At 44.0% G+C, this 27,371-nt stretch overlaps 1 protein-coding gene across 1 annotated transcript in view; it reads right to left on the reverse strand.

The window, feature by feature from the left end:
• The window catches only part of ARHGEF28 (Rho guanine nucleotide exchange factor 28), a 144,022-nt gene that overhangs the window by 89,789 nt on the left and 26,862 nt on the right, over positions 1 to 27,371 (reverse strand). The window contains exons 7-9 of the mRNA XM_029910919.1: positions 23,160 to 23,232; positions 17,040 to 17,092; positions 14,434 to 14,494 (exon numbers count right to left, since the gene is read on the reverse strand). Coding sequence (XP_029766779.1) covers positions 14,434 to 14,494; positions 17,040 to 17,092; positions 23,160 to 23,232 — 187 coding nt within the window. The remainder of the gene's footprint in view (positions 1 to 14,433; positions 14,495 to 17,039; positions 17,093 to 23,159; positions 23,233 to 27,371) is intronic.

Consider the following 27,371-nt stretch of genomic DNA (forward strand, 5'->3'; position numbering starts at 1 on the left):
ATGGGTTTTTCTTGAAGTGATTTAAACATCTAAACTTTTATTTTTAACAGAACTGGAATATTTATAATATTAACAATGGGTTTTTCATGATTTCTTTGCCTTAGGCAATAAAATTTTTAGTCCCAACTATTTAAAAAAAATCTAACAATGTCCGGTTTTTCATGATTCTCCTGCCCAAGACGCTCCACTCTTTAGTCCCTGCCAGTGCAGCTACACCAAAATCCGGTCTATATGTCCGGGGATAGAGACGAAATCCTCATGGGAGATCTCAACATAGGTCTCCTGGAGGTAATGTTCAAACCTGGTCATCAGGTTCCTGGGGAGAGCGATTTTATTGGGTCCTCCATGGTACGAGACGTTTCCTCGCCAGGAGACAATCAAATACTCAGGGATCATTGCACGGCAAAGCATGGCGGCATATGGCCCTGGTTTTTGCATGCTTTCCCTAAGCATGCGTTCCTTCTCGCTGTCCGAGATCCTCATCAGGGTGATGTCGCTCATGATGCCCTGCTTTGAATTAGGGAGGGGAATGTTAGTATTGGGACTGCTTTACAGTGACGCGGTGGAGGCGGGAGAGGGGCAGCATACAGGGATCTTTCCCTGGGACAGCCGCGAGGGGGTGGGACAGGGGCAGAGTTCATGCTTGCCGGATTGCTGGCAGCAGAGACTGGCTTTGCTTTCAATGTGAAAGGAGGCCAGTGCTACTATTAAAGTTTTAAGCAGCCACAAGTCTACGGCTTACCATGTTTGCCTGCTACACAAGTTGAGGTGTCCTGCCCCGCTTCTCAGATCACCACTGCAAGACCCCAGGCACTGAAGGTGAGGTCCGAAAATTCGACCTTGTCCTGAGTGCGCATGTGAGAGGTGCAGTGCATGGTCTTGTTCACAGCGAAAGACTATGTTCTTTGTTCACAACTTCATTTATCTGTCTCAGGAATTCACTCCCTTTTTCCCATTCCCACAGACACATCTGCGACTGTCTCCCAACCCAGCCTGGCATCACACTCCCAGAGGCTAGCGCAGATTAGGCGGAGGAAGAAGAAGACACGTGAGGACATGTTCTCAGAACTAATGTCCTGCTCCCGAGCCCAGGCAGCCCAGCAGACACAGTGGAGGGAGAACTTGTCCGAAATGCACCGAGCAATCATGGAATGGGAGGAGAGGTGGCGTCAGGAAGACCAGCAGGCGACTCAAACGCTGCTTGGACTAATGAGGGAGCAAACGGACACACTCCGGCGCCTTGTGGATGTTCTGCAAGACCGGAGGCAGGAGGACAGAGCCCTGCTGCGGTCTATCTCTAACCGCCCTCCCCCGCCACCAAGTCCCACACCCCCCTCACCCAAAGTCCAAAGAAGGAGGGGCAGCAAGGGCCGTTAAAACTTTCAGTCAACCACTGCAGACTGCTCTAGCACTCTTGGGCTCTCATTCCCCAAAATTGGAAAAGTCCTTTCCTACCCACCTCACACAAGCCCCCGTCCAAGTTTCACCCCCCCTCGTTTCATGTGTGGTTCATAATAAAATATTCGTTTCTGTTAATTACTGTTTCCATGATTTTCTTTTGGAGGAGAGTCTGTCTGAAGGGGGGGAAGGGGCTTGGTAATTGGACAGGACAGTCACCTTTAGCAGGGTACAGAGGCGGGGGCAGGTCCAGCATCAGGACACATACACAGTGCAGTCACTAGTTGCCCTGGTCAGTCTGGGAGGTGGTTTTCATGTTCTGTGGGGAGGGGGGTAGCTCTGTGACTTTGTGGCGGGGGAGGGCAGTTACAGATCTTATGCAGCGGTCCTTATCCTGGATCACAGAGCCACGCAGCAGGGGATCTGTAACCCTCCTCCCCCTGCCAGAAAGTCACATATCCGACACATACACGCAGTCCCGCCCAGGAGTGCTGGCAGGCTCCATTGAAACAACCAGTCCACCTCTCCGGAGCCTGTCATTCCGGGAGTTTAGAAGCATCATTTGCATCAGAACACAAAACCCGCCCCCCGCCACAGTCTGCATCCCCGGTTTAAAACATTCCCGCAAAAACAGTAATAAAGACAACGGTGTTCATTAACAAAACAGAACAGATTTTATTTTTTGGGAAGGGGGTGAAGGGGGTATGTAGCTGGAGAGGATAGTCAACATAAACTGGGTAAAGAAACGGGGGCAGGTTCAGCTTCTCTTTAAACAAAGTTAATAGTCACAGGTTACCCTGCTCACTGAGGAACCTAGCTTTCAAAGCCTCCCGGATGCACAGCGCGTCCCGCTGGGCTCTTCTAATCGCCCGGCTGTCTGGCTGGGCGTAATCAGAAGCCAGGCTATTTGCCTCAACCTCCCACCCCGCCATAAAGGTCTCCCCCTTGCTCTCACAGAGATTGTGGAGCACACAGCAAGCTGATATAACAATGGGGATATTGGTTTCGCTGAGATCACAGCGAGTCAGTAAGCTTCTCCATCTCCCCTTGAGACGGCCAAAAGCACACTCCACCACCATTCTGCACTTGCTCAGCCGGTAGTTGAACAGTTCTTTTTCTGTGTCCAGGGCGCCAGTATAGGGCTTCATGAGCCAGGGCATTAGTGGGTAGGCTGGGTCCCCGAGGATCACTGTAGGCATCTCCACATCCCCAAGACTTATTTTGTGGTCCGGGAAGTAAATACCTTCCTGCAGCCGTCTAAACAGACCAGAGTTCCTGAACACGCGAGCGTCATGAACCTTGCCCGGCCATCCGACGTTGATGTTGGTAAAACGTCCCCTATGGTCCACCAGTGCTTGCAGCACCATTGAAAAGTAGCCCTTTCGGTTGATGTACTGGCTGGCCTGGTGGTCCGGTCCCAGGATAGGGATGTGAGTCCCATCTATAGCCCCACCGCAGTTTGGGAATCCCATCGCGGCAAAGCCATCTATGATGACCTCCACGTTTCCCAGGGTCACTACCTTTGAGAGCAGTAGCTCAACGATTGCGTTGGCTACTTGCATCACAACAACCCCCACGGTAGATTTGCCCACACCAAAGTGGTTCGCGACTGACCGGTAGCTGTCCGGCGTTGCAAGCTTCCAGAGGGCTATGGCCACTCGCTTCTGGACAGTCAGGGCTGCTCGCATCCGGGTGTCATTGCGCTTCAGGGCAGGGGACAGCAAGTCACAAAGTTCAAGGAAAGTCCCCTTCCGCATGCGAAAGTTTCGCAGCCACTGGGATTCATCCCAGACCTGCAGCACTATGCGGTCCCACCAGTCCGTGCTTGTTTCCCGGGCCCAGAATCGCCGTTCCCAACATCCACATGACCCATTGCCACCGTGATGTCCTCGGCGCTGGGTCTCGTGGTTTCTGACAGCTCTGTGCTACTCTCCGACTTCAGGCCCTCACGGCGGTGCCGTAGCCTCCTCTCCTGATTTCTCTGCATCTGCCTCAGGGAAAGGTGTATGATAAGCTGCGAGGCGTTGAGAACGGCCACAACTGCAGCGATGGTCGCAGCGGGATCCATGCTCGCAGTGCTGTGGCGTCCGCGCTGTTATTGACCAGAAAAGTGCGCGAACTGATTTCCCGCCGGCGCTTTCAGGGAGGGAGGGAGGGTGGTAGTGACGGACGGATGACGACAGTTACCCAAAAGCACCCTCGACACATTTTTTTACCCAGAAGGCATTGGCGGCTCGACCCAGAATTCCAATGGGCAGCGGGGACTGCGGGAACTGTGGGATAGCTTCCCACAGTGCACCGCTTCCAATGTCGACGCTTGCCCCGTTAGTGTGGACTCACAAAGTCGAATTACTGTCCTTAGTGTGGACACACACGTTCGACTTTGTAATATCGATTCCACATATTCGATTTAAGTGAAATCGAACTACCCTCGTAGTGTAGACATACCCTAAGATAAATACTTTTGTGTCATCTATAAATTTTGCTTCCTCATTGTTCACCTCCTTCTCAGGATCATTTATAAATATATGACAAGTATTAATTTCTTAAGGTTTCAAATTCTTACATGATACAAATGTTCTTTGCAGACATTACAGCCTATTGTCTATTGTTTGAATAGTCTCTAAACTTGCAGTAATAGGGGAAGGAAGTTCAGGAATGTAACCAGTTTTCTTAGCTTATACATGGTGTACTGAAGTCACCAATGACATTTTCAGAAGCAGCTGTTTTACCTACAATGCAAATTCTCAAACTTCAGGGGACACCCTGATCAGGGAGGAGTAGAAAAGCAGGAGGATTCTCTCCCCTCTGGTTTACAATCACCACGAGAAGACTTTTAAATGGACTGCATGTCTGAAACCCATCTCCCTGATTGACAGCACAGCCAAGAAGAGAGAGAAATCCATTAAGTCAAATATCACTTCCCCACAAATGGCAAACGTGGCATGGAAGATGGAGCGGACACTTCAACAGGGAATGACCCAACCAGCACTGCTGAAGATGGGGCCCACATCATAATCTCTGATTATGCATGACAGGAGCTTCCCAAGCCACAGCTCTTTGCCCCACACTCTCCACACAAAGATTGGCATATTGTTTCATTCTGAAAAAACAGAGACTGCAATTCTCCCCATCTTCACCTTGTCCAGGAGGCAGTAGAGCCTGCAGTTACCCGCATCTATACTGCAGCCTCAGAGGGAAATTAGAGGTGAGAGGACTGGATATGGCATAGGGAGTTATGGTGCACAAGTGGTGAGGCCCTCATCTACATGTGCTCTTCAGAGAGCTCTGCAATCTCTAGGTGTGCATGGCTTTCCCCAACCTGACTCTATTTGGTTTTGCACAGTAGGCCAAATGCTCCTGATTAGCAACCATGCCTGGATAATGCCCGCAAATGATAACTTACCTGCAGTAATTTAAATTATGTTTTAACAATAATTTCAAAATTCCACAAGTGTTATTTGACAAAATGCCATCAGCCAGAGCCACCCACTAAATCTACCTCTAATCTACTGCTACTCCCAGCTGCTTAGAACAAAGGCATTTATTATTCTGTATGCTGCGGGACAGGAGAATTACCACAGTAGAACTACCAGTTTTCCTCACAATTATTCATCACATTTTTACCACTTGCTCTGCTCCTGGCAATACCTGTGTTCTTCTGACGGACGTTTACATTAAAGCGGTTTTTGTTTTTACAGACCTACTAGAAAAACACCACAAAACCTGGAGTTTAAAAAAAAAAGTACTCATGGTTTCAGCCTATAGATTTATAATTGAGTTCATCATCTGAGTAAATTGGTGTGAATGTGGTCCCTCCTTCACACTGCTTTCCACTCTTTTTCTCCTTATCATTGAGAACAGGTGTATTTAATATGCTGGGGAACAAAGAGGTCAATAAAATATATACTTGCATTGGTAGAAGATTACCTACCATATGTATGAATTTGATACACAGTCCAAAAGATAAAGTAAACATTACAGATTTATTAATAGATTTTAAGGCCAGAAGAGAGACCACTAGATCATCTAACCAAACCATTTGTATAACACACGCCATAAAACTCATGTATAACCAACTGCTGCCCTCTCTACCACAATACTTAATTTGCTATTCTTTTAAATAATGTCAAGAATTTTTTTTTAATTATGATGTATAATTAATGATTTCAGTCTAGAGAACCCTCTCTTTTGGCTGATTTATCTCCTGTTTTGTCTAGAGGTGGGTGGATATTGAATAACTGATCTGCTTGAGCACCTATGTGTACAGTCACTGCCCACAGGCAGCCTGTAAGCTGAACTCCATGGTGGAGTATCCAGAAAGGTGAGCTGGGTCTTCAACAGCTGATGATGTTACCCAGAATACAACAGACTGGGACTGCACCAAGTACTATCTCATCAGCATTCAGAACCAGCACCTCTGTCACTGCATGACAGAAAAACAAAAATGCCCACTTAAGGGCTGGTCTACACTACAAAGTGAGGTCAGCTTAACTGCATCGCTCAGGGCTGTGAAAAATTTCATGCCCCGTGCAACGTAGTTAAGCCAACCTAAGCCCCAGTGTAGACACTGCCAGGTCAACTGAAGAATTCTTCCATCAACCTAGCTACCGCCTCTCAGAGAGGTGGATTTACCACAGCGACAGAAGACCCCCTTCCATTACTGTAGTAAGTGTCCACACTAGAGCACCGCAACTGTGCCACTGTAGCACTTCTAGTGTAGACATAACCTAAGAGAAATGAAAGACAGTGCAGTGAGAAGAAAAGCAATAAGGAACCTCCTGAGTATGCTATGGACTGTCTGATACAAACACACATACCCTCTTTTCAAAAACCAACATTTGTAAAGAGCTGCATTCGATAGTCTTGTTTCTCTCACAAAATTTAAGAGCAGTTTAACCTTAGCAAGGACTGAAATTAAGAACAATAGCTTGTCATAAGTGTATGGCAGTGCTCCAAAACTGTAGATGACTATCTATGTGATTAGGATGAAGAAAAGCAGTGCTGCAGTCAACTGACCACCATATACAATGAGGGGCAGATCCTGAGCTGGTGTGACTTGTCATAGCTCCAAAGAAATCATGATAAATCACACCAGCTCAGGGTCTGCCCCTCAATTTACTGCAACACTTTTGTGAGCTCACAGCTCTTCTTGGCTCCAGAGCCTTTAGTTTGTAAGACAGCTGTGACAGGAGCCTAGGGCTGACTCTAGTCTTTACTTTCTGGCCCTGTTCACCTCACATTGGTCAAGGCAACAACACATTAATACCTCTCAGGTGACAGGAGTCGGGATCCACTGACTCCTGTGGCTACTGTTAAAACAAATCCAACAAAATATATACACTGATATAATTTGCCTAAATACCCTTCTTGTTCAGTGTCAATTCACATCAAACCCACAGTGGGATATAATAATAATAATAATATAAGGAGATATACCTATCTCATAGAGCTAGAAGGGACCTTGAAGGTCAACAAGTCTGGCCCCCTGCCTTCACTAGCAGGACCAAGTACTGTCCCTGACATTTTTTTCCCCCCCAGATCCCTAAATGGCCCCCTCAAGGATTGAACTCAGAACCCTGGGTTTAGCAGGCCAATGCTCAAACCACTGAGCTATCCCTCCCCCCATATACTTAGTTGAGGTTCATAGTAAGCTATGGACAGAAAGCTATTAGCTGTTTGTCCCCGATTCTGATGAAAAGGTCCCTTGATCTTGCAAAAGCTTGAGTATTAAGGGCTACAGTCAATTATAAAAATGAAAACAAAACAAAGCAAAGCAAAAAAGCCTCCTTCCAACTCCTGCAGTGAAGGCCTATGCAAGGCCCAAAAATCTCCAACAACATTTAGAGCTTGCACAGCTTTGCATGAAAGCTAAATGGAGCTTTAATTGGCTCTGGTCCTTACAGAAGTTTAGCTAATGGGCTTGCAATAGAAAGCAAGTCTATGCTTACATTGACAACCTGCAGCATTGTAAACAAGATTACTGCATAACAATTTCATTAGGATTTTTTGTGTTTTATCGGGAGATTTCAAGGGCAGGGGTGTCAAAGAGAAAGAAAGAAGAGGTATGTCTCCATATATGGAATTCCAAGATTCGAACTCTGTTCCATAAACATTATTTCTGGAATATAATTCATACTTTGAGGGCTAATTTCACATTTTATGGATCCCAAGTTGTTTATTTACATTAGTGTGAAATGGAGACCAATAAGGCAGAAGACAGGCAAAGAAGCTGATTTAAACGTCAGAACAAAAGGATCTTCCTTTCTGAAGAACTATTTCATCAAGCGAATTTTGGGGAGGATTTTAGACAGGGGAGGAAGACATGTTCTGGGAGGCCAGATAGCATGGGTTTGCAACTCATTTATTCTGGAAGGGGTTGCAAGTGCTTTGGAGGATAGGATTAAAATTCAAAATGATCTGGACAAACTGGAGAAATGGTCTGAAGCAAATCGGATGAATTTCAATAAGGACAAATGCAAAGTACTTCATTTAGGAAGGAACAATCAGTTGCACACATACAAAATGGGAAATGACTGCTAAGGAAGGAGTACTGTGGACAGGGATCTGGGGGTCATAGTGGACCATAAGCTAAATATGAATCAACGGTGTAACATTGTTGCAAAAAAAGTGAACATCATTCTGGGATGTATTAGGAGGAGTGTTGTAAGCAAGACACGAGAAGTAATTCTTCCATTCTACTCCGCACTGATTAGGCCTCAACTGGAGTATTGTGTCCAGTTCTGGGCACCACATTTCAGGAAATATGTGGACAAATTGGAGAAAGTCCAGAGAAGAGCAACAAAAATGATTAAAGATCTAGAAAACATGACGTATGAGGGAATATTGAAAAAATTGGGTTTGTTTAGTCTGAAAAAGAGAAGATTGAGAGGGGACATGATAACAGTTTTCAAGTATATAAAAGGTTATTATAAGGAGGAGTGAGAAAAATTGTTTCTTCTTAACCTCTGAGGATAGGACAAGAAGCAATGGGCTTAAATTGCAGCAAGAGACGGTTAGGTTGGACATTAGGAAAAACTTCCTGCCAGGGTGGTTAAGCACTGGAATAAATTGCCTAGGGAGGTTGTGGAATCTCCATCATTGGAGAGTTTAAAGAGCAAGTTAGACAAACAAAATCCCTGTCAGGGATGGTCTAGATCATTGTTTTTCAAATTGTGGGTCGCGACCCAGAACTGGGTCGGAGAATGGAAGGCACTGGGTCGCAGCGGCTCTGGTCAGCACTACCGACCTGTCCATTAAAAGTCCCGTCAGTGGTGCTGCCTGGCTAAGGTAAGGCGCTGCGCCCTGGAAGCAGCCAGCAGCAGGTCCAACTCCTAGGCGGGGGGGCCACGGGGCTCCGTGCGCTGCCCCCGCCCCGGGCACCGGCTTCACACTCCCATTGGCCACTGGCCAATGGGAGCTGGGGGGGCGATGGATGCGGGCAAGAGCCACACAGAGCCGCTTGCGCGCCTCCGCCTAGAAGCCGGAGTGCAGTGCGGTCCGCAGTGGAGCTTCTGGAGTGCAGTGCGGTCCGCAGTGCCAGGAGAGGCTGGAAGCCTGCTTCTGCACCCCCATTGCGCCGCTGACTGGGAGCTGCCCTAGGTAAGCCAATGCCCAAACCCCGCACCCCAACCCCCTTCCTGAGTCCCCCCCAACCCTGGAGCCCTCTCCTGCACCCCAAACTCTTCATCCCAGGCCCCACCCCAGAGCCTGCACCCACAGCCCTGACCCCCTCCTGCACCCCAACCTCCTGCCCCAACCCAGAGCCCCCTCCCACACCCTGAGCCCCTCATTTCCAGCCCCACCCCACAGCCCTCACCCCAACCCTCTGCCCCAGCCCTGAGCCCCTCCCACACCCCAAGCCCCTCATCCCCAGCTCCGTTGGGTTGCGGACATCAACAATTTTCTTCAACTGGGTTGGCCAGAAAAAAAGTTTGAAAATCACTTGTCTAGATAATACTTAGTCCTGCCATGAGTGCAGGGGACTGGACTAGATGACCTTGCGAGGTCCCTTCCAGTCCTATGACTCTCTCTCTCTCTCTTTATATCTATCTATCTATCTGGGGGGGGAGGGGGTTTACGTGCATAATAGTGTCTCAGACAAATCAAGAAAAGAGGGAGAAACTTTGAGAGCCAAGAACAAAAAAGCAAGCATATTTTAATGCTTAATATTATGCTTGGAGATTTTTCCATGAACTTTTAATTAAGCTGTGTTTAGAGGCTCACATACTTAGGAAGATTTTTGTAATAAAAGAGAGCTTACTTCTCAGTTCTTCTTCAGCTCTCAGCTGTTAAGTAAACCCTGACATTTGATTGTTTATAGACATATAAGCATGCATACACTTTGTCTCTCTATTGAAATAAACTAGGATCACCTATCCATTGTTTAAAGAATGCTTTTGGCAAGGTTTTGTGAGAAGCCACAGACTAAAGCACTCTTCACTGTGCAGTAGCACTCACCTTGAGGTTTTGCAAAGATACCAGAAACAACTCTTAAAGAACATTGAGACCCCTGCAAACAAGAGTGATGTGTAATTTCCAGACATTAAAGGACTGCTAGGGCAATAAAATCATGGGTTTCCTCAGTTATGATGTTGCTTTGCAATTTTTAGGCCATCCCTCTTCCATAAAACTGGATAAAGGCAGGCGTTTCTGAGACTCTTCATATTGGAAAGGGACCTTCCTAAAGTGTCAACTCTGCATGAAGCAGAAGTGGGGCAAACAAGGAATGAACAGTGCCAATTAACAAAAAATAACACATTTGTCACAAAATTCTCAGTCATCTCAATAGACAATATTTAATACAATTTTACATATTTTTAAAACATTACTTCCTATGGTCACAAACTCAAAAACAGGCATATTTGACTATAAAAGCCTTAGTTACAAATAGTTTGCCCATCTCTGATAGCACATATGTAATATCTAAAAAAGAGATTTTATCCAGACCAGTAGTAGTAATTACTTTATAGACCTAACACTAATACTAAAGGCTAATACTATTTAAGCACAGGAGAACATCAAGAAAGCAGATCAATTTCTTTCTACAGAAAACATTCTAAATCTTACCAACTCCAGTACGGAAAGCTAATTAAAACAAACAAAACAGCAACATTGAAACCAGATTTTATACAGATTACATTGTAGTTCTAGTGGTTCATACAGAAGAAAAGATCATTATGTTAAATTCCTTAAGATGATATACGGTTAAACTAGGATTTCTGTGAAAGCCGTGAAAATCAAAGGACAAGAATCCACTAAAAGTTTTGCGCTGCCCTGGTCAGGCATAGATTTGCCAAAAATGTGGCTTCACTGTTTTTATCTTTCAAAGTGCAGAATGTGGACTGAAGAATTAATTTTAATTTATTTATTTATGTTTTCATTTTCTTGCTGCCAGTAATGCAAACAGGATTGACTAGAGATGTACAAAACCCACTGCCAGGTCACTTGCACTACAACTATCTGAGCAAGACAAATACTGTAGTTTGAAAAGTTGTAACTTCTTCCTGCTTCCACATTTTTAATTGATATTTTGAGAAGAAAGTCCACACTTATGTTTTGAAGTTTAAAAGGTTTAATATTTCTCTGGAAAAACTAGGATTTTTCTATTGGAAAAAGAAGCTTTTACGGCTTTAAAGCTGGCCTTGTGGACATCCTCCTTCTCAAACTAGTTATGCAAAACAGGAAGGAATTATAAATGTTTAAAAACACATGCCCTGTTAATTCAGTTACATGCCAAACAGTAAGAGCATTCAGCTGTCACTTCCCAGACTCCTTCCCAAAAACATAGCGTTGCGGAACTGGAGAAGTACAATGCACTGTGAGGACATGTTTTAACATTAAATTTAAAAACCACATTTCTGCTTTTTCTTTCTTTTTTTGTATCTTTTACTCGCTCTCCTTAATTCCGTGTTCATTTTTCTCTCCCATCCTTTGCAGTTTTTCTCTCTCTTTCTTTCACTGAATAAATAAAGATGTATCTGTAGTACTTTTGCTTTTGTTTTTAATTACATAGCCCAGATCTCTATCAACTCCTAGGAGAGAGAGATGAAGAGACTGTTTGGTATGGAGTCCCCATAATCCAACTTTAAACCTGACCTAATAGTTCCTTTCCCCCAGCACCTTACACCTACTCCACCAATTCTCAAATACAGCAAACACTGCCTCCAAAAATCCTTACGACCCTTTACCCTAGATGTCTCCACAGTTTAAATGGCTTCTTAAATGCCCCCAGAGATGCTCAGTGGGCATTAGGTGGCTGCTACCCCGCCCCCCCTCCCCCCCCCACACACACACACCCTCCCTCTGCAGGGAGTGGATGGGGGGCTAAGGGAAAGCTCTTTGCCGCTCTAATCCTGACAGGGGCTGCTGAGAGGCAGGAAGCCAACCCACACCCTGCTAGACAGAAGCAGAACAGAAAAAGCCTACTGCAGGGTGCAAAGTAAAGGCCCACAAGGCACCCAGGTGGTCACAGCTCCCACCCCCAAAAAATGTATAAGAGGAGCATGGAGATCTAGCTCCCCTGAAGATTCTGGAGAGGGCATTGTGGACACCCCAAAATACCTTAAAGGCAAATACCTGTTGGGAGAAGGGTATTGCTAGAACCTGAGGGGTTTGGTATAAGAGCAGGGTGTTGATCCAGGCAACTAGAAAAGGACTTGAGAGTCCTTTCAAAAGCTGCTATTATTAGTATTAACTTTTGACAGAGGTTTTGGACAGAGGGGGCATGTGGGAGGGGAAAATGGAGCAGAGAAGGGAAAAGCTAATATCCATCAGCTGCTTGATATTCAGAAACATGTAAATGACCAAACAGCACTACATAGTCTCACCATTAAATGTATTCTTTGCTTTGCTCATCCCTACCTCCTATAGACACTCTACCACTTGCTCTTTTCTAGTCATTCTTCTTCCCTCACACCTCCCCTCAGTATCTCGCTCTATTTTTCTTCTTCCCATTTCTCTCTCCTTATCCCCCACTGCGTCTGTCTCCTGCCAAAAACACAGCCATTAATATAACAATGCCAAAAAAACACAACAAAAACCAGTCTAAAGCAGTACAGGACAATAAAATTGTGACATTTGACAGTTATTGTGGTATGGTTCAAGTTAAAACATGCATAGATTTTTACTGTTAAATAAACCCATCAAACCACCTTAATTTAATATACAAAATATTTTTAAAAATACAGTTCCCCTCTTTCCTGCATTATTTCTATGCTATATCTTACCACTTGTTCAATTCTCCTAGCCAGCAACAACATTTCATGGATTAACCCCATCAGATCTCACATAAAATGCAGACTGGGGGTGGAGTCCAGGCCCTATTGAAATTAATGGGAGATGGCCACATCTGGAGATGGGACATTGCAGGTGGCCAGAGCTCTGAGGTGGCATCGAGCATTCTCACTCTCTCAGCTGTGGGTGGGGGAAGCTCTGAACTGGTGTTAAGCCCACAGAACTGGCTCCTCAGACAGCTGCCTCTAGGCTCAGTGTAGATCAGTGGTTCTCAACCTATTTACCATCGTAGGCCATATATGCAGCTCTCTATGTGATATGTGGGCCGCATCCACACAATATATATTCTACCTCTATGGCTCTGAGGATGTCACATGGGCCGCAGCTGTGTGCTGATTGGGCTGCAAGTGGCCCACAGGCCACCGTTGAGAACCATTGGGTAGATGGTGTGCTGGTGGAGGGACAGAGCATATCAAGGGTGAAAAGGGGTGAGTCAGTTGCAGGGCAGAGCACAGATCTACCAATTACCTGCTGCTGTTCAGTCCCTTGAAGACCACACGCAGCTGGTGTAACCAGAGCAGGAACCAGAACAGATGTGGCTTCAAAATTAGTGAGCCATAATCGCTCCCTGATGGCTCACGCCATCCTGTGCTAAGATCCAGTCCAATAACTGGTTTTGCTTAACAAAACAGAATGTGATCATGTGGACACTATCATTTTACATGCCTGTACAGTATTATTATTTATGCAGGGCATGTAGACTTATTCCAGAATATGAATCTGGTCAATGCACAAAGGCACCCTAGTCACATACACACAAACTATTATTTTTGCCAACATACTCTTAATTCCCTTGATAAACTTCTACATTCCTGGGACAGGGAGGCAATACATGGATGCAACATATGCATGCTAAAGTTACTGAACTGACAGCATCTCTCACAATTGTGATTTGCGATACTGATGATTAGAGAATGGATTATTATTAGAGATTATTAGAAATATTGAGCCAGAATGTTATCTCTGGCACCAGTGTAGAATCAGACCCATTCCCTCTACTGCCCCACATAAAAAAAACAAGGTGGCTCTTATCTCTGTAGCAAGGTCTGTTAAGTTTGCACACTGGTTGTTTGAGTATCGACAATCTGAGTTATCTGTTCCATTTATGCCACTGTACCTTATTGCAAATTGAAACAGCCTGGCTATTTCTGGCTGGAACCCCAGCTCTCATTGGCTGAGCTAATTGACTCTTTGCCCACTTCCTTCTTGTTCTGCTTTGTATTATCAAATGTTTGCACTTTGTTACTGTAGCTTTTCCGAAACTTGGAAATTTTCCTCACTGTTTTGCTTGTATTTGATTGTGTTATTGGCTGCTGGGCTTACCTAGCTATATCTTTTATCTATCTTCGGGAACTATAATGCATCCATCCCCATAGTATCTAGACATTTCTTTACGTGTGTTTCATTTAATCTTCACTCATTTAAGTTAATTGTATCAATTCTTTTCAAGATTTCTATTTTCACTTACGTTGCTGGAAGGTCCTAGAATATCACAGGTGGATACAAGGACCTAAATACAATAGAAGAGTCTGATAGTTTTCCTTCTGAATAACACAAATTTGGCTGACTGCGCCTTTTGGTTGTAGCCATGCGGTGCTGCTCATTAAAGTTAGTTGTCCTGCTTCTTTTAGAGAAACTGTCTGACACCTGTCTGTCTGCTATATATTTGGATCTAGGATAGTATTGTAGCATATAGATCAATCACTTTTGGAAGAGTGAAAACTGCTAACAATTTCTTACCTATATCCAACAAGACCTGGTCTTCATTTTCACTTGAGGGAACCACAGGATCTCTGAAAGGCTAGAAAAAGGAAATTTGAGCTAGATTTTTAAGATGAATGGTCAAGTTTGAACTTCATTACAAACAGTTCTTGGTGCTTCCAGAATTCTCTTAAAATCTTTTCAGCACCATTTGTTCATTTCATTTATTTCAATAAATACGGAAAATAAAGAACTGCCTACCCCAGGCTTTATGAACCTTTACTGCTGTTATGAGCTGGGTGAAACCTTGTTATGGGTTGAGTTAGAAACCTTGTTTTAACTCAGTGATTCTCAAACTTTTGTACTGGTGACCCCTTTCACATAGCAAGCCTCTGAGTGTGACCCCCATTATAAATTAAAAACACTTTTTAATATATTTAACACCATTATAAATGCTGGAGGCAAAGCGGGGTTTGGGGTGGAGGCTGACAGCTCGTGACACCCCCCCCCATAATAACCTAACGACTCCCTGAGGGGTCCCGATCCCCAGTTTGAGAACCCCTGTTCTAACTGATGTGTGAAAATGCCCTTCATTTAAGATAGCTGTAAGAGACAGTTAAGGGACCACACCTAAAACAAGGCCTAATAGAATCTGCTCAGAAATGGGCAGGAGGCTCCACTGAGTATCATGACCAGGTGCATGCGTGCAAGCCAAGTCAGAACACCCAGAAACTGAGAAGAGATGGAATAGTGAGGGAAGCAGAGGCAAAAAGCAAGAAAGCCAAGCAGTGGCCTGTGAGCAGAGTGTGACCCTGGAAACAGCAAGAGACAGAACTTTTGGGTCTAAGGAGCTTGGGGCTGTAAAATAAGACATTACACTCCTTTTGTTCTTGCTTCCCCCTGCATTCAGAAAAGCAGGACTTTGTACATCCCTTGGAAAGAAACAAAACTGCATCAAAGAGAATACCAGACTCCACCAACTGGAACATCCCCTGAACTTCGACTAGCAAGCTGAGGTGAAAAGAGGCAACCATACATTAAAAATACAATTGCCTAAAAGATAAAACTAGCAGCCTCTCCTCCAAACAAAAAATAACCAAACCCAGACAATACCCCACCTCTCCACAAGCACTAATGTTCATGGCGACCCTCCCTCCTCAAGAGCTCAGGGTTTATTGTGCCTTGAAGGGTCAACAAATACAGATAGTTTTGGAGCAGAGTGGGATAAAAGTTTAAAAGGAGAGGGCTCCAGTCAAAGATCTCTAATGACCAAAGCTGTGAACTTATCATATAGGGAGAGGCAGTCTCAGGCTATTTACAGCTTTATAGGTCAGAACTAATGCCTCTAACTCTGTCCAGAAATCAACAGGCAGCCAATGCAGATGAGGGATCACTAGTGTCACATGCTCCCAGCAACATAGGTGGGTTGCTGCATTCTGCCTCAACTTCAGGTTCCAGGTTGATTTAACATGTAGCCGTATGTAGCTGCAGTAATCTAATCTGAAGGTGACAAAAGGCATGGATTATGGTAGTATGGTCTGTGTCCACAAAAAATGGTCAGCCTCCTGGCCAGACGTAGAAAATCAACAAGGCCTGCTACACAGAATCATCATAGAACTGGAAGGGACCTCGAGAGGTCATCTAGTCTAGTCCCCCGCACTCAAAGAAGGACTAAGTATTATAATCATCTATACCCAACTGTAGCTCCAACACCACCCCCAGATTGCAAATTCTATTGACAAACAACAGGCACAGGCCCTAATGAAAGGGGAAGATATTATTCCACCCATATCTTCCAGTTGCTTCTCAACCTACAAATATCACTTCAGCCTTGTACATTCTGAGCCTCAGCCAGCTAGCGCTCGTCCACACCCAAATCTCAATTTTGTAAACTAGAAAAAGTAAAACTGAGACCAAGGATGTCTAAGGGCACAACCTGATACATACATATAAAGCATGATATAAACCAGACATCAAATACAGCTGACTAATCAAAATGGGATTACATGCAAGCATCATAGCTTCTCTTTCTGCTATCAACTGTAAAACATCCTATTTTACGTTAGATTCATGTAAAAATAATTCCAAGCAGGATCAATATTTTTTATGCCAGAATTTCTCATGGTCAGTCTCTAACAGGCTCTGTGTATGATCCTGCAAATATTGCTAATGAGAGTTTCCCCATGTTATCTCCCAGGCTCAAGATTACCTAAAATATAACCTCACCGTCCTGGACTTCCACTGCCTCCTCAGCTCCACTCCTTGTGAACAATGGAACTCTCTATCTCAAGGAGGAAGCTAGTGCATGTAGGAGATGGGGCTTCACCTCAGCTGGTCCCAAGCTGTAGAACACACTCCCATAGGAATGACCACAATCATCATGACTTTCCAATTCATATGTAAGCCTCATTTCTTTGACCTGGCTTTCCAGCCCACCAACACATGACAGATTCATTGAAGTAAATCATAAACATACATACACATAACTTTTCCCTGGGGCAGGAATGGAAAGGAAATGTCACTTGGCAGGCATTAGTCACCTTATTTATTTTTTTAACTATGGAAGATGTTCAGATACCACAACGTAAGGTGCAGTAGGAGAACATAGACAGAGGCTAGTTATTCATACAAGGATAAAGCTGTACCTTCACATCTTCACTTCTAGGTGCTGGTTCATCAGATGCCAAGTTCATGGGATCTGTAAAAGCGAGATTTCTTATCAACTTCTAGTGATAAACAATGGAAGTTTACTCTTTTTTCAACTACAAGAGGAAAAAAATAATGAACAAGCAAGCAAGCAAGCAACACAGAACAATGTACTTTTGTAGCATACACATCCCCCCAAACTAGCATACCAGTGGGCAGAATACTAGATGGTGTACAACAAGCTGTTATGTTATTATGGACCAATTGTAAACAGGCTCTTGAGCTTAAAGGGACAGGCAGTGAAAATACATGTTGATTCATAAACGAGGCTGCTGATTTGTCCCCACAATAGCCCAGATCAGAAGCTGTGCCTTAAACTATGGGAGATCCCAACTGCTGTGCACTGTCCTAAAGACATGCCATGCATTTTAAAAATTAGCCCCTGCATTTTCAAGAAAAAGTGATAAAAAACTTCATTTCTGTCGCTCTCTTTTATATGGTTTCTTCTCCAGACAATTGGAAAGGACACAGCGAACACAAAAACATGTTCAAACTCTGCAGGATCTGCCCAAGCACAGACATTTACGAAATAGCAAACAGAGCAGAAGTAATCTGCATGTAAATGAGCACAGCAAGCATCTGCAAGGCTTCCTAGAACTGTTAGCTATTGTCACATTTGTTGGTTAACATAAAATAAACCCTCCCATTTTCACAATTTTTCCTTATATTTAGTTTTATTTCTTGTATATTGAGGCTTGTAAATCAAGATTCAGGTCTGCCCTCAGATACAGACTCAGCCTATATCTTAATAGACTTTAAGGTCAGAAGGGACCATCATGATCCCATAGTCTGACCTCCTACACATTACAGGCCACAAAACCTCACCCACTCACTCCTGTAATAGACCCCTAACCTCTGGCTGAGTCACTGAAGTCCTCAAATCATGATTTAAAGACTTCAAGCTACAGAGAATCCACCATTTACACTAGTTTAAACCTGCAAGTGACCCGTGCCAGATGCAGCAGAGGAAGACAAAAAAACCCCCAGGGTCTCTGCCCATCTGACCCGGGGGGAAATTCCTGACCCCATATATGGTGTTTAGTTAGACCCTGAGCACATGGGCAAGACCCTCCAGCCAGACACAGATATGCAGCTGCATTTTCAGTTTACCTTTGAAAAATCAGCTACTGCACATTAATTTAACCATAACTTAATACTTAAAAAGCATGTATATCTTAGTATTTTAGGGGATATCATTCATAGATCTTTGATGCTTGCAATACCTTTTCCCATCCTGAACTCTGTGCAGAGCCCAGGGAGAGGTTACAAACCAATAACATTGTACCAATCCATCCCCTCACAAGAACAGTTGCCTGGTATCCAAGTCCAGCCGCAGACTCCAGCAACAATAATAAGGTCTAATCCTGCAATCCTTATTCAAATTAAACTATCTGGGGATGAAATCCTGGCCCCACTGAAGTCAATAGGAGTTTTGCCATTCTGTACGAGTAAAGACTACACAGGATTGGGTCCATGCTGATTAATTTCTTAATCATGATCTTCTGTTGCAACCAGATGTGTGCCTTGCCCTGTTCCCCGACCCCATCTAGAGGGTTCCTGCTGAAATGCAGCAGGAATGTGAGAAGATGTGACAGTCCTCGTCTTGCAGAGAGATCAATGTCTTCCACGCTAGGCAGGACCCACTTGGTACACAGTGCACAAGCTCCAAACAACCTGCAGATGGCGCAGAGGTACAAGTTACAAGCACCACAACAGCAGCAGCAATTTCAACTACTGGCTAGTAACTATTAGCACCACCAGTGAGAAAATGCTCTAAACATTAGTACATTTCTACTCCGATTCCTGCCTCAGGCTTCTCATGTGACCTTGAGCAAGTCACTTTACTACTCTGTCTCTCAAGTGAGGACAATAATATCTTCCTGCCACACAGAGGTAAGCTCTCTGTTTAGGAGATGCTCTGGATAAGGGCCAAATATAAATAGCTAGACAGAACACTGGTACTGTATCCTGCAATTATTGCATCAAACCTCATGAGTGCCACCAAAGTCTAAAGGCAAGATTGTCAAAAGGTGTTTTTGGACCAGGCAACAATTCTATAAAACAACTAATTCATCCCGATAAAATAGGTGCCATGATAATGTAAAAATTTACCCACAGTATGGAAACAGATCATCCCAGACACCACTATGTAGTAACCGTGGATAAAGAATGACCCTTTAGTGATGGCCATGGTAACTCTGGGTATGTCTACACTGCAGCTGGGAACAAATCTTCCAGCTCAGATACACAGACATATGCTGGCAGGGCTCAAACTAGCATGCTAAAAATAGTTGTGTGGACATTCCTGTTGGGGCGGAAGCTCGGGCTTGCAAGCCTACCCAACCCCCTAAGCTTCAGAGCCCAAGCCGGAACATACAGTTGCTAGTTTTAGTGCTCTAGCTTGAACTCTGCTAATGCTAGCTCAAGCTCCATTAGCTTGCTCCCAGCTGCAGTGTAGACATACCCTAATTTTAAAAAGCAAGATGGAGAAAAAGAGTTGAACTTTAGAAAGATAACGCCCAGGGAATGCTTCCCTAAATTCCTCTAGACATTTTTCTAATACTACTGGCATTCAGTTGACATTACTGTAATTCATTCTTACAATCCTTGGGGAAACTCTGTTTACTATGCAGTAAGTGATTTAATATGTAGACATAAATTGGCTATGGCTCTAAATAATATTCTGCACAATTATTACTTGCCACAAACTTTCAAAATTAGAAAATCACAAGATTTTTTTTATAACATAGGAATGGCTGAAATAATCAAAGTAAAATATATTTGTACTTTATTTTGCATCCTTAATAGAGAACGTGTCATTCTGTGTATTTGAATTTAATTAAGTTGCTATGGGAGATCCACTGTTAAGCTAGCAATATCACCTTACATTGACCCACTGCATTGCCCATCGTGAAATGCAATCAAACTGCTGTATTGCTATAGCAACCTTCAGTAGATAATAGCTCAGAGCTTCTGCTAGCATTATGCTTTAAAGGTCTGTTGATCTTGACTTTAGGCCCACCCAGGAGGAAGTATTACTTATTGGAACAATAGGCGTTTTAAACTCTAAGGGGCATCCCTTTATGAAGTTACTGCAAAGAATTTTGTGCTCTAAGCTCAGCACCTAAATTAACAAAGGTATTTAGTAGAATATTGTAGGAGTTTTATGGATCATTTGTTACATGATTTTTGTTTGTAGCAGCAAAAAATTTAATTTTGTTTCCAACGGGGGGGGGGAGGGCAGCCGGAGCCCTGGGAGGAGGGTGGCGAGCCCCGGCGGGGGCTGCGCTCCTCCCCCTGGCGGCCAGAGCGCCGGGGGCAGGGTGGCGAGAGGGCGGCGAGCCCTGGCTGGGGCTCGCCGCTCTCCCCCCGGCGGCCAGAGCGCAGGGGGCAGGGCGGCGAGGCCTGGCCGGGGCCCGCCGCCGGCCCCCGGCGGCCAGGGGGGGGGGGGCAGGGCGGCGGGGGGGCGGGGCGGGGGGGGCAGCGGGGCGGGGGGGGGGGCGGCCAGGGCGCCGGGGGGAGGGCGGCGAGCCCGGCCGTGGCCCTGCTCTCCCCGGCAGCCGGAGCGCCGCGCCGCCCCCCTCCAGGTGCAGCCCCAAGCACAAGCTTGGTGGGCTGGTGCCTGGAGCCGGCCCTGACAATACCAAACTATATGACGATACAGAAACACTGATTCATTATTATTAGATATTTCTATAGTGGTAGTACCCAAAGGTCCCATTGTCAGGATTCTGTCCCCACTGTGCTGGGCACTGTACAAATACACAGGTCTGCAAAAGTCAAGTGATAACAATGTATTTGATCAAGTCATAGGGCTTGATCAAATTATATTTCTAGCAGTATAGCTATGCCCTGCAAAGCTCCTTAATGGTGAGGCAGCTTATACTGGCAAAAGGAATTATTTTGCCACTACAGTTAAACCATCTCCCCGAACAACATAAGCTATACTAGTTAAAGGACTCTTTTGCCAGTATAAGTTGTGTCTATATGATTTTTTCCACACTCCTAACCAACATAGCTATGCTGGCAAAACTTTGTAGTGAAGAACTGGCAATAGGTACTAACGAAGAGTGATGGAACTCTCTTTGCCATTGAATTGTGATGAGCATAAAGTACTCAGCCTGCTAAGGTGATGCGTAATTCCTGTAATGGTTGAGTGCCAGGAGCTGAAGGCACTCAGCACCACACAAAGTTGCTCAGCATCAGCTTGCAGGTTTGAACCCAAAATGAGAGGGTATAGTCAGAAATTAAATGATTCCTGAAGTGCTAAATCAATATTTATTGATATTTGCATGCACCAAGTCAGGCTGCCTGGACAGGCACGAAGAAAAACTACCATGCATGACTTGCATTGCCCAAGCTGCTGCTATGAATTCGCCTGCTGTTAGTGACACACAGCAGAAGGTACAAGATCACATTGACCATTGGCACTCTGAGAAGTCTGCACCCAAGATAATAAAGTTTTTGATAGCACAGTATGTAATTCCGTGTATTATAAACAGTTGCTTATATTTACAAAAGTAGATTTTAGACTGGTAGTGTTAATGCTGATTATTGCTGATGGTGACGTTAGAACTGCCTTTATTATGTTAATTGCCTGTGGGTTGCTGGAGAAGTTGGGCACAAATTCCCAGCAAGAGCTTAATGGTGGCAATCACACTTAAGGAACTCTTAACTATGTAAACTGGAGCTATTGTCTATTAAGGAGGTCACTTCCTCAGTCTATTAACTCACTCAGAATAATTAGGTAATACCTTTGGAATCCAATTCTTATCTCTAAGGTGCCACAAGTACTCCTGTTCTTTTTGCGGATACAGACTAACACGGCTGCTACTCTGAAACAATTCTTATTTACAGCATCATGCAGTGCTTGGCCCTGTAACGTTTATGCAACTGCTTAACTTTATGTCGGCTTCAATGGGACTTCTCACAGGGTCCGTCTATACTTACCTCCGGGTTCGGCGGTAAGCAATCGATCTTCTGGGATCGATTTATCGCGGCTTGTCTAGACGCGATAAATCGATCCCGGAAGTGCTTGCCGTCGACACCAGTACTCCTGCTCCGCGAGAGGAGTACGCGGAGTCGACGGGGGAGCCTGTCTGCCGCGTGTGGACCCGCGGTAAGTACCTTGTAGTTCGAACTAAGATACTTCGACTTCAGCTACGTTCTTCACGTAGCTGAAGTTGCGTATCTTAGTTCGAACTGGGGGGTTAGTGTGGACTAGCCCACAGTGTATGAAGTTAAGAGCATGTGCATGTTTTACAGGATTAGGGCCTTATCTTGTAGAATTAGCCACTGCATACTAGCCACTTCTTCCAGATAGACACTAATGTGCATACAACAATGAGACCTTGAATCTGGGATAGTATTCAACTAAATGCCAGATCAGAGTATTATAAAAAAAATCACTAAAAAGTCTATAACTCTTTTGTTCTAGGACCTTCTTGTCACAAGGTCTGCAAAGCTCAGTATGATCTATCTGGTAAAGAAAAGTAATTATGGTCATGAAACAATATCTTACAATCCTTATACAGGCAAACTTGCAATTGAAATCAATATGGGAGACTCATTTAAAACCATTTGAATTTTGCCACAGTAAAGAGTTCAGGACTGGCCACTAAAACTGTTCATAAAATGCTTAATTCATTCTTCTTTAATTCACTCCTATCTTTATTAACCAGATCTTTTTGACTTTACTGGAACTTCTTGCAAGTTGACCTGTTTTTATTTCAGCTGAATACTGCCCTCTTCTGGAATTGTAATGAGGTTGTAATTTAGCTGTTGTAATTTTTTAACATACTTTTAAAAAGACTTTTTCAATTATTAGAAATTCTCATGAACATTTTTAGGTTCACCCAGGTAAATTAATTATTTCAAATGCATGATTTCATACCTCCCTTATAATGAAATGCCTTATGTATTTTACCATTATCTATTGCACAGATCTCTGATATCATGTATACTAAGCAATCTTCCTAAATAAATATATGGCACAAGGACACATGCTACCTTACCTAGGACTTTAGAAAGCTATTACAACCAAAGATGAAAAGCTGTACCTTCTGCAGAATCTGTTGAATTGCAGGGCATTTGTCGTCCTTCCACTGTCCCAGCTTGTTTTGAATTAAGACTCTAAAAAACACCAAATTCAAACAACAAAAACTTTCTTGGATACCCATACATATTAATACACCCATATATGTATGAACACACACACACACACACACACACACACACACACAGACAGACACCCCCCCCAAGAAAGTCAAATACATACATTAATGTTAATATTAAAAAGTTATACATATATTTTGGGGAGAGAATTTATAAAATATTTTAACCTAAAAATATTTGGGGAAAATTTACTTTGTGTTGTGTAACATATCAGATTTAAGATTTGTACTGTATGTAGCACATCCTTTCTCTGGAAAAAAATGTTTGCATTTATATAGCTCTTCATATATTAGAAGTTCTGTACTTATTAACCCCCATAACTGTCCTGTAAGGTACAAGAATTTTACAGCTGAAGAAACTAAGATGGAAAGGTGAAGTGACTTCCCCAAGGCTACACAATGAATGAGTAGGTGAGCCAGGATTCAAACTCAGAACCTCCTTAACTCTTAGTTCTGTGCTCATTCCTCCATACCATGGAAATCTCTATAAAGATGGTACTGAATTGAATTGTGTGTGTCATATAGTCAGTTTGAATTTGTATCCTATGATGCTAAACAATTAAATAAAGGCTTAACAGGGCCGTCCCTAGCCATTTTGGTGCCCTATGCAGCCTCCCCCCCCACGGGGGGGGGCATCCCTAGGCCTCCGCATGGGGTGGCCAGGCCTCCACGGGGGGGGGGGGTAGGAGCAGGCTTGGGAGGCAGGGGGGAAACCATCCCCCAGCAAGAGCCGGCGGAGCAGGTTGGGGCTGGGTTGCTCCACTTCCTGCCACATAGTGAGTGCAGGGCAGGCCCGACCCCTGCTGCAGTCCTCAGGGGAAGGAGTGGAGTGGGGGCGGGGCTGGGGCGGAGCAGGGGCGGGAAGAGGCGGGGCGGGGTAGAGGCTTTGGGGAAGGGGTGGAGTGGAGGCGGGGCTGGGGCAGAGCAAGGGTGGGAAGAGGCAGGTTCTGGAGTGGAGCAGGGGCAGGGGCCATTGGGAAGAGGCGGAGCAGGGTGGGGTCAGCTTTCCTGGGCGGCTCAGCCGGCCAGGGGATCGGGCTGGCCGCTGGAACAGCACGCAGCTGCGTAGGGCACCAGGAAATCTGGGGCAATTTGGTGCCCCAAATTTCCTGGTGCCCTATGCAGCTGTGTACTTTGCATATGGGTAAGGACAGCCCTAGGCTTAACAAATATACAAAGTTACCTGTTTCCAAGTATTTTCTAAGCTATAAGAGCATTAGCCAGTAAATCACATGCAAACTGCACTGCCACCAGAAAGATCAAGGACTCAAAATAGCTCCCACATAATTTAGAGCAAGCAGCCTAAGGACTACTCAAATTTACATCAGCTGCAGGAGTCACATAGGGACTAGCCCACTAGATGAGGCTGAGCTGGACTGCTTTAAAATTGGCCCAGATTTTAAATAGTATTTAGGTATTGCTGCACTCAGCATTGGCAATGCCTAACTGATTTAGGAGCCCAGATCTCATTTTCAAAAGTGAGATAGGCACTTAGGAGCCTAAATCCCATTAACTGTCAACCCAAGTCTGAGTTTTTCCTATTCCTGCAGCTAAAGAACAGAAACAGCAACTCAGCTTAGCTCCTCCTGGGGACACCACTGGATTTTTCTGATACTAGGCAACAAAAGGGCTTCCCTATGCAGAGCCTTTAGAAACAATGATCTAATGCATCATCTCTCCCTTCTCCGTTTTACTGTTTAAATTTGGTCACTAAAAACAAGATTTGTTCTCTCCACTGATGTTCCATAGAGTCCTCTTTCCCCACACTGATTGCATTCACTAATGTATCAACAGCAGATACACTCAAACATAGCAGCTGTGTGCAGTCAGACATTTTTAAAGGGAGTAGGGCTACTCAGCCTGCAGGGCATCCATTGTCCCTCATGATGAAAACTCAACCCCGTCCTGGACTCCCTAACAAAAAGAGCTTCCTTTTGAGCCCCACCACTCAGGTTTCCCCTACTCCCTACATTCGGTGTCAAAAAAGGGAATTGTTTATAATGTAATCACAACATCTAAAAATTGGGAGCAGTATCAATACAGTCATTTCCACAGGGATCAGATGGTTCTGAGAACGGGTCCATTGTTCATTCCAAAACTGTACTCCGTTCTCCACCATCTCAGGAAATCTCTCTTCCATTACTCTGCCCAACATCAGTCCATTCACTAAAAGGAGACAGAATGGCATGAACTAGTTATAGCAATTGAGGTCAAGTAAGCCTCAGAGCTATCAGCAGCCATTTCATGTACAGGAAAACATACAAAACCAAAGGACGTTTGCCACCACAATGGATTAAAGCCCATTCTGCTCTGCCCGCGTCTGCTTCCTGGGTCATAGTTATACACTTTGTCTGTGGAGCGATATATAAAGCATCCATGTGCTCATTTATCCGTACATTCTCAAGACACTATATGTTAGATATGCAATCTTCAGCCTGTGGTAGAAGTGTTGAATGCTGTAAATTCTACATCTATTTCAATATAAGTAGTTATGTTGAAATGTTCACTGCCCTCTTCCCTCCTCAGCTTTCAAAGCTGTCAAAATCCCATTATGAGGACTGGTGGTCCTGACTGTGACAAAGAAAGAAAAATGTGTTTTCACCCTGTACTTTCCTTAGCCTAAGTTAGCTAGATCAGACCCACCCACTTGGGGTGACAATTTCTCAAATGGAGTTCATGACAATTTGATTTCCTAAGCTCGGTCTAATATTTAAATAAAAAGATTGTGTGCTTTGGTATAGTGGCTTGTTTCTGCTATCTAGGTTTCACTAAGCCTACCATTAAAAATCTTCCATCACTGAAAGGATGATCTCTAGTGGTTTTTCCCAATGAGGAGGAGCTAAGCTACAGAACAGGTCTGCGTCTATCTCTTCAGGAAGAGGGAAAACCTACGTGGATGACTGGCAGAATGTTTTACTGATCATAACAATCGTAGAATTTTGCAACCTTTAATCTAATAATATTTGCCATGGGCACTTTCAATATGGCACATCAATTAGCATTTTCTCCATTCCCCCCCCCCCTCCCAAGTGCTGCAAAAAACACAGGGTTTGACGAGTGCAAGGGATATAAACAATATTACAATCCTTGTCATGGTTTTGTTTTTGCCTTAGGAAATCAGGATACCTGTGTGAAAGTTGTTGTACCCAAGTTAGAGCTATGAACCTGGGACCAGTTTTTATATTGGAAAGCCTAGAAATCTAGGGAATGACTAAATAGGAATGTCTGTGTTATAAATCAAACGCACAAAACTGGTGTGCAAAGGTCAAAGCATCTCATGTAGCTCATTGTTAGTTTAAAAACCTATAACCATTTTGATAAATGCTTAAAAATAATTGAACAAACAACAGAAAAACAAAACATGGAAAAGAAAAGCAAAAACAGAAGGGAAATTTAAGAACAAGAAAGGGGGAAACAATAAATAATAAAAATTTTATGTAACCTTTTAAGCCAATAATTTGATATAGACAAAGGCCCAAATTTAGGAAAGCAGTTAAGAACATGTCTAACTTTAAACACATGAATATTCCCATTGAAGTCAATTACATACTCACCATGCTTAAAGTTACACTCGTGCATACGTACCTCACTGAATCAAGACTAAAGTGACCAAAATATCGTACAACGCATACAATATAAATGTCAGCTCTTTGGAGCAGGAACTATCTTTCCTCTCTCTGTTTGTACAATGTCTAGCATACAATGGGGTCCTGCTCCATGACTGGGGCTCCTTGCTGCTATAAATAACAACAACAACTTAAAAAAAAATACCTCCCACTACAAAACATGAACACAAGTGGAAAAGGCAAGATTAAAAACCAGAGAGAAAGGATTTTACAAGAAAGGTATTTACCATAGGGCCATTCTAAAACATCTCTGGAAATACAAGAGATTTATCAAGTACTCCTTTAACATTTTTTCTACACTTCAGTTTCATGCGTGAAAACAATCACTTTAGCACAGATGAAAAGCTAATGCCAATAATCCTTTGTCTACAAGACCAACACACTTACCATCCCTAAAACCTGCACGGTTTAAACTAAGAAAGAGTGCTACCCAAAAAAAAACATATTGAGTATGAATAGCAAATGGTGCAAA

Source organism: Terrapene carolina, unplaced genomic scaffold (assembly GCF_002925995.2).
Source record: "Terrapene carolina triunguis isolate 2854851 unplaced genomic scaffold, T_m_triunguis-2.0 Scaffold69, whole genome shotgun sequence".
NCBI classification, from domain to species: Eukaryota; Metazoa; Chordata; order Testudines; family Emydidae; genus Terrapene; species Terrapene triunguis.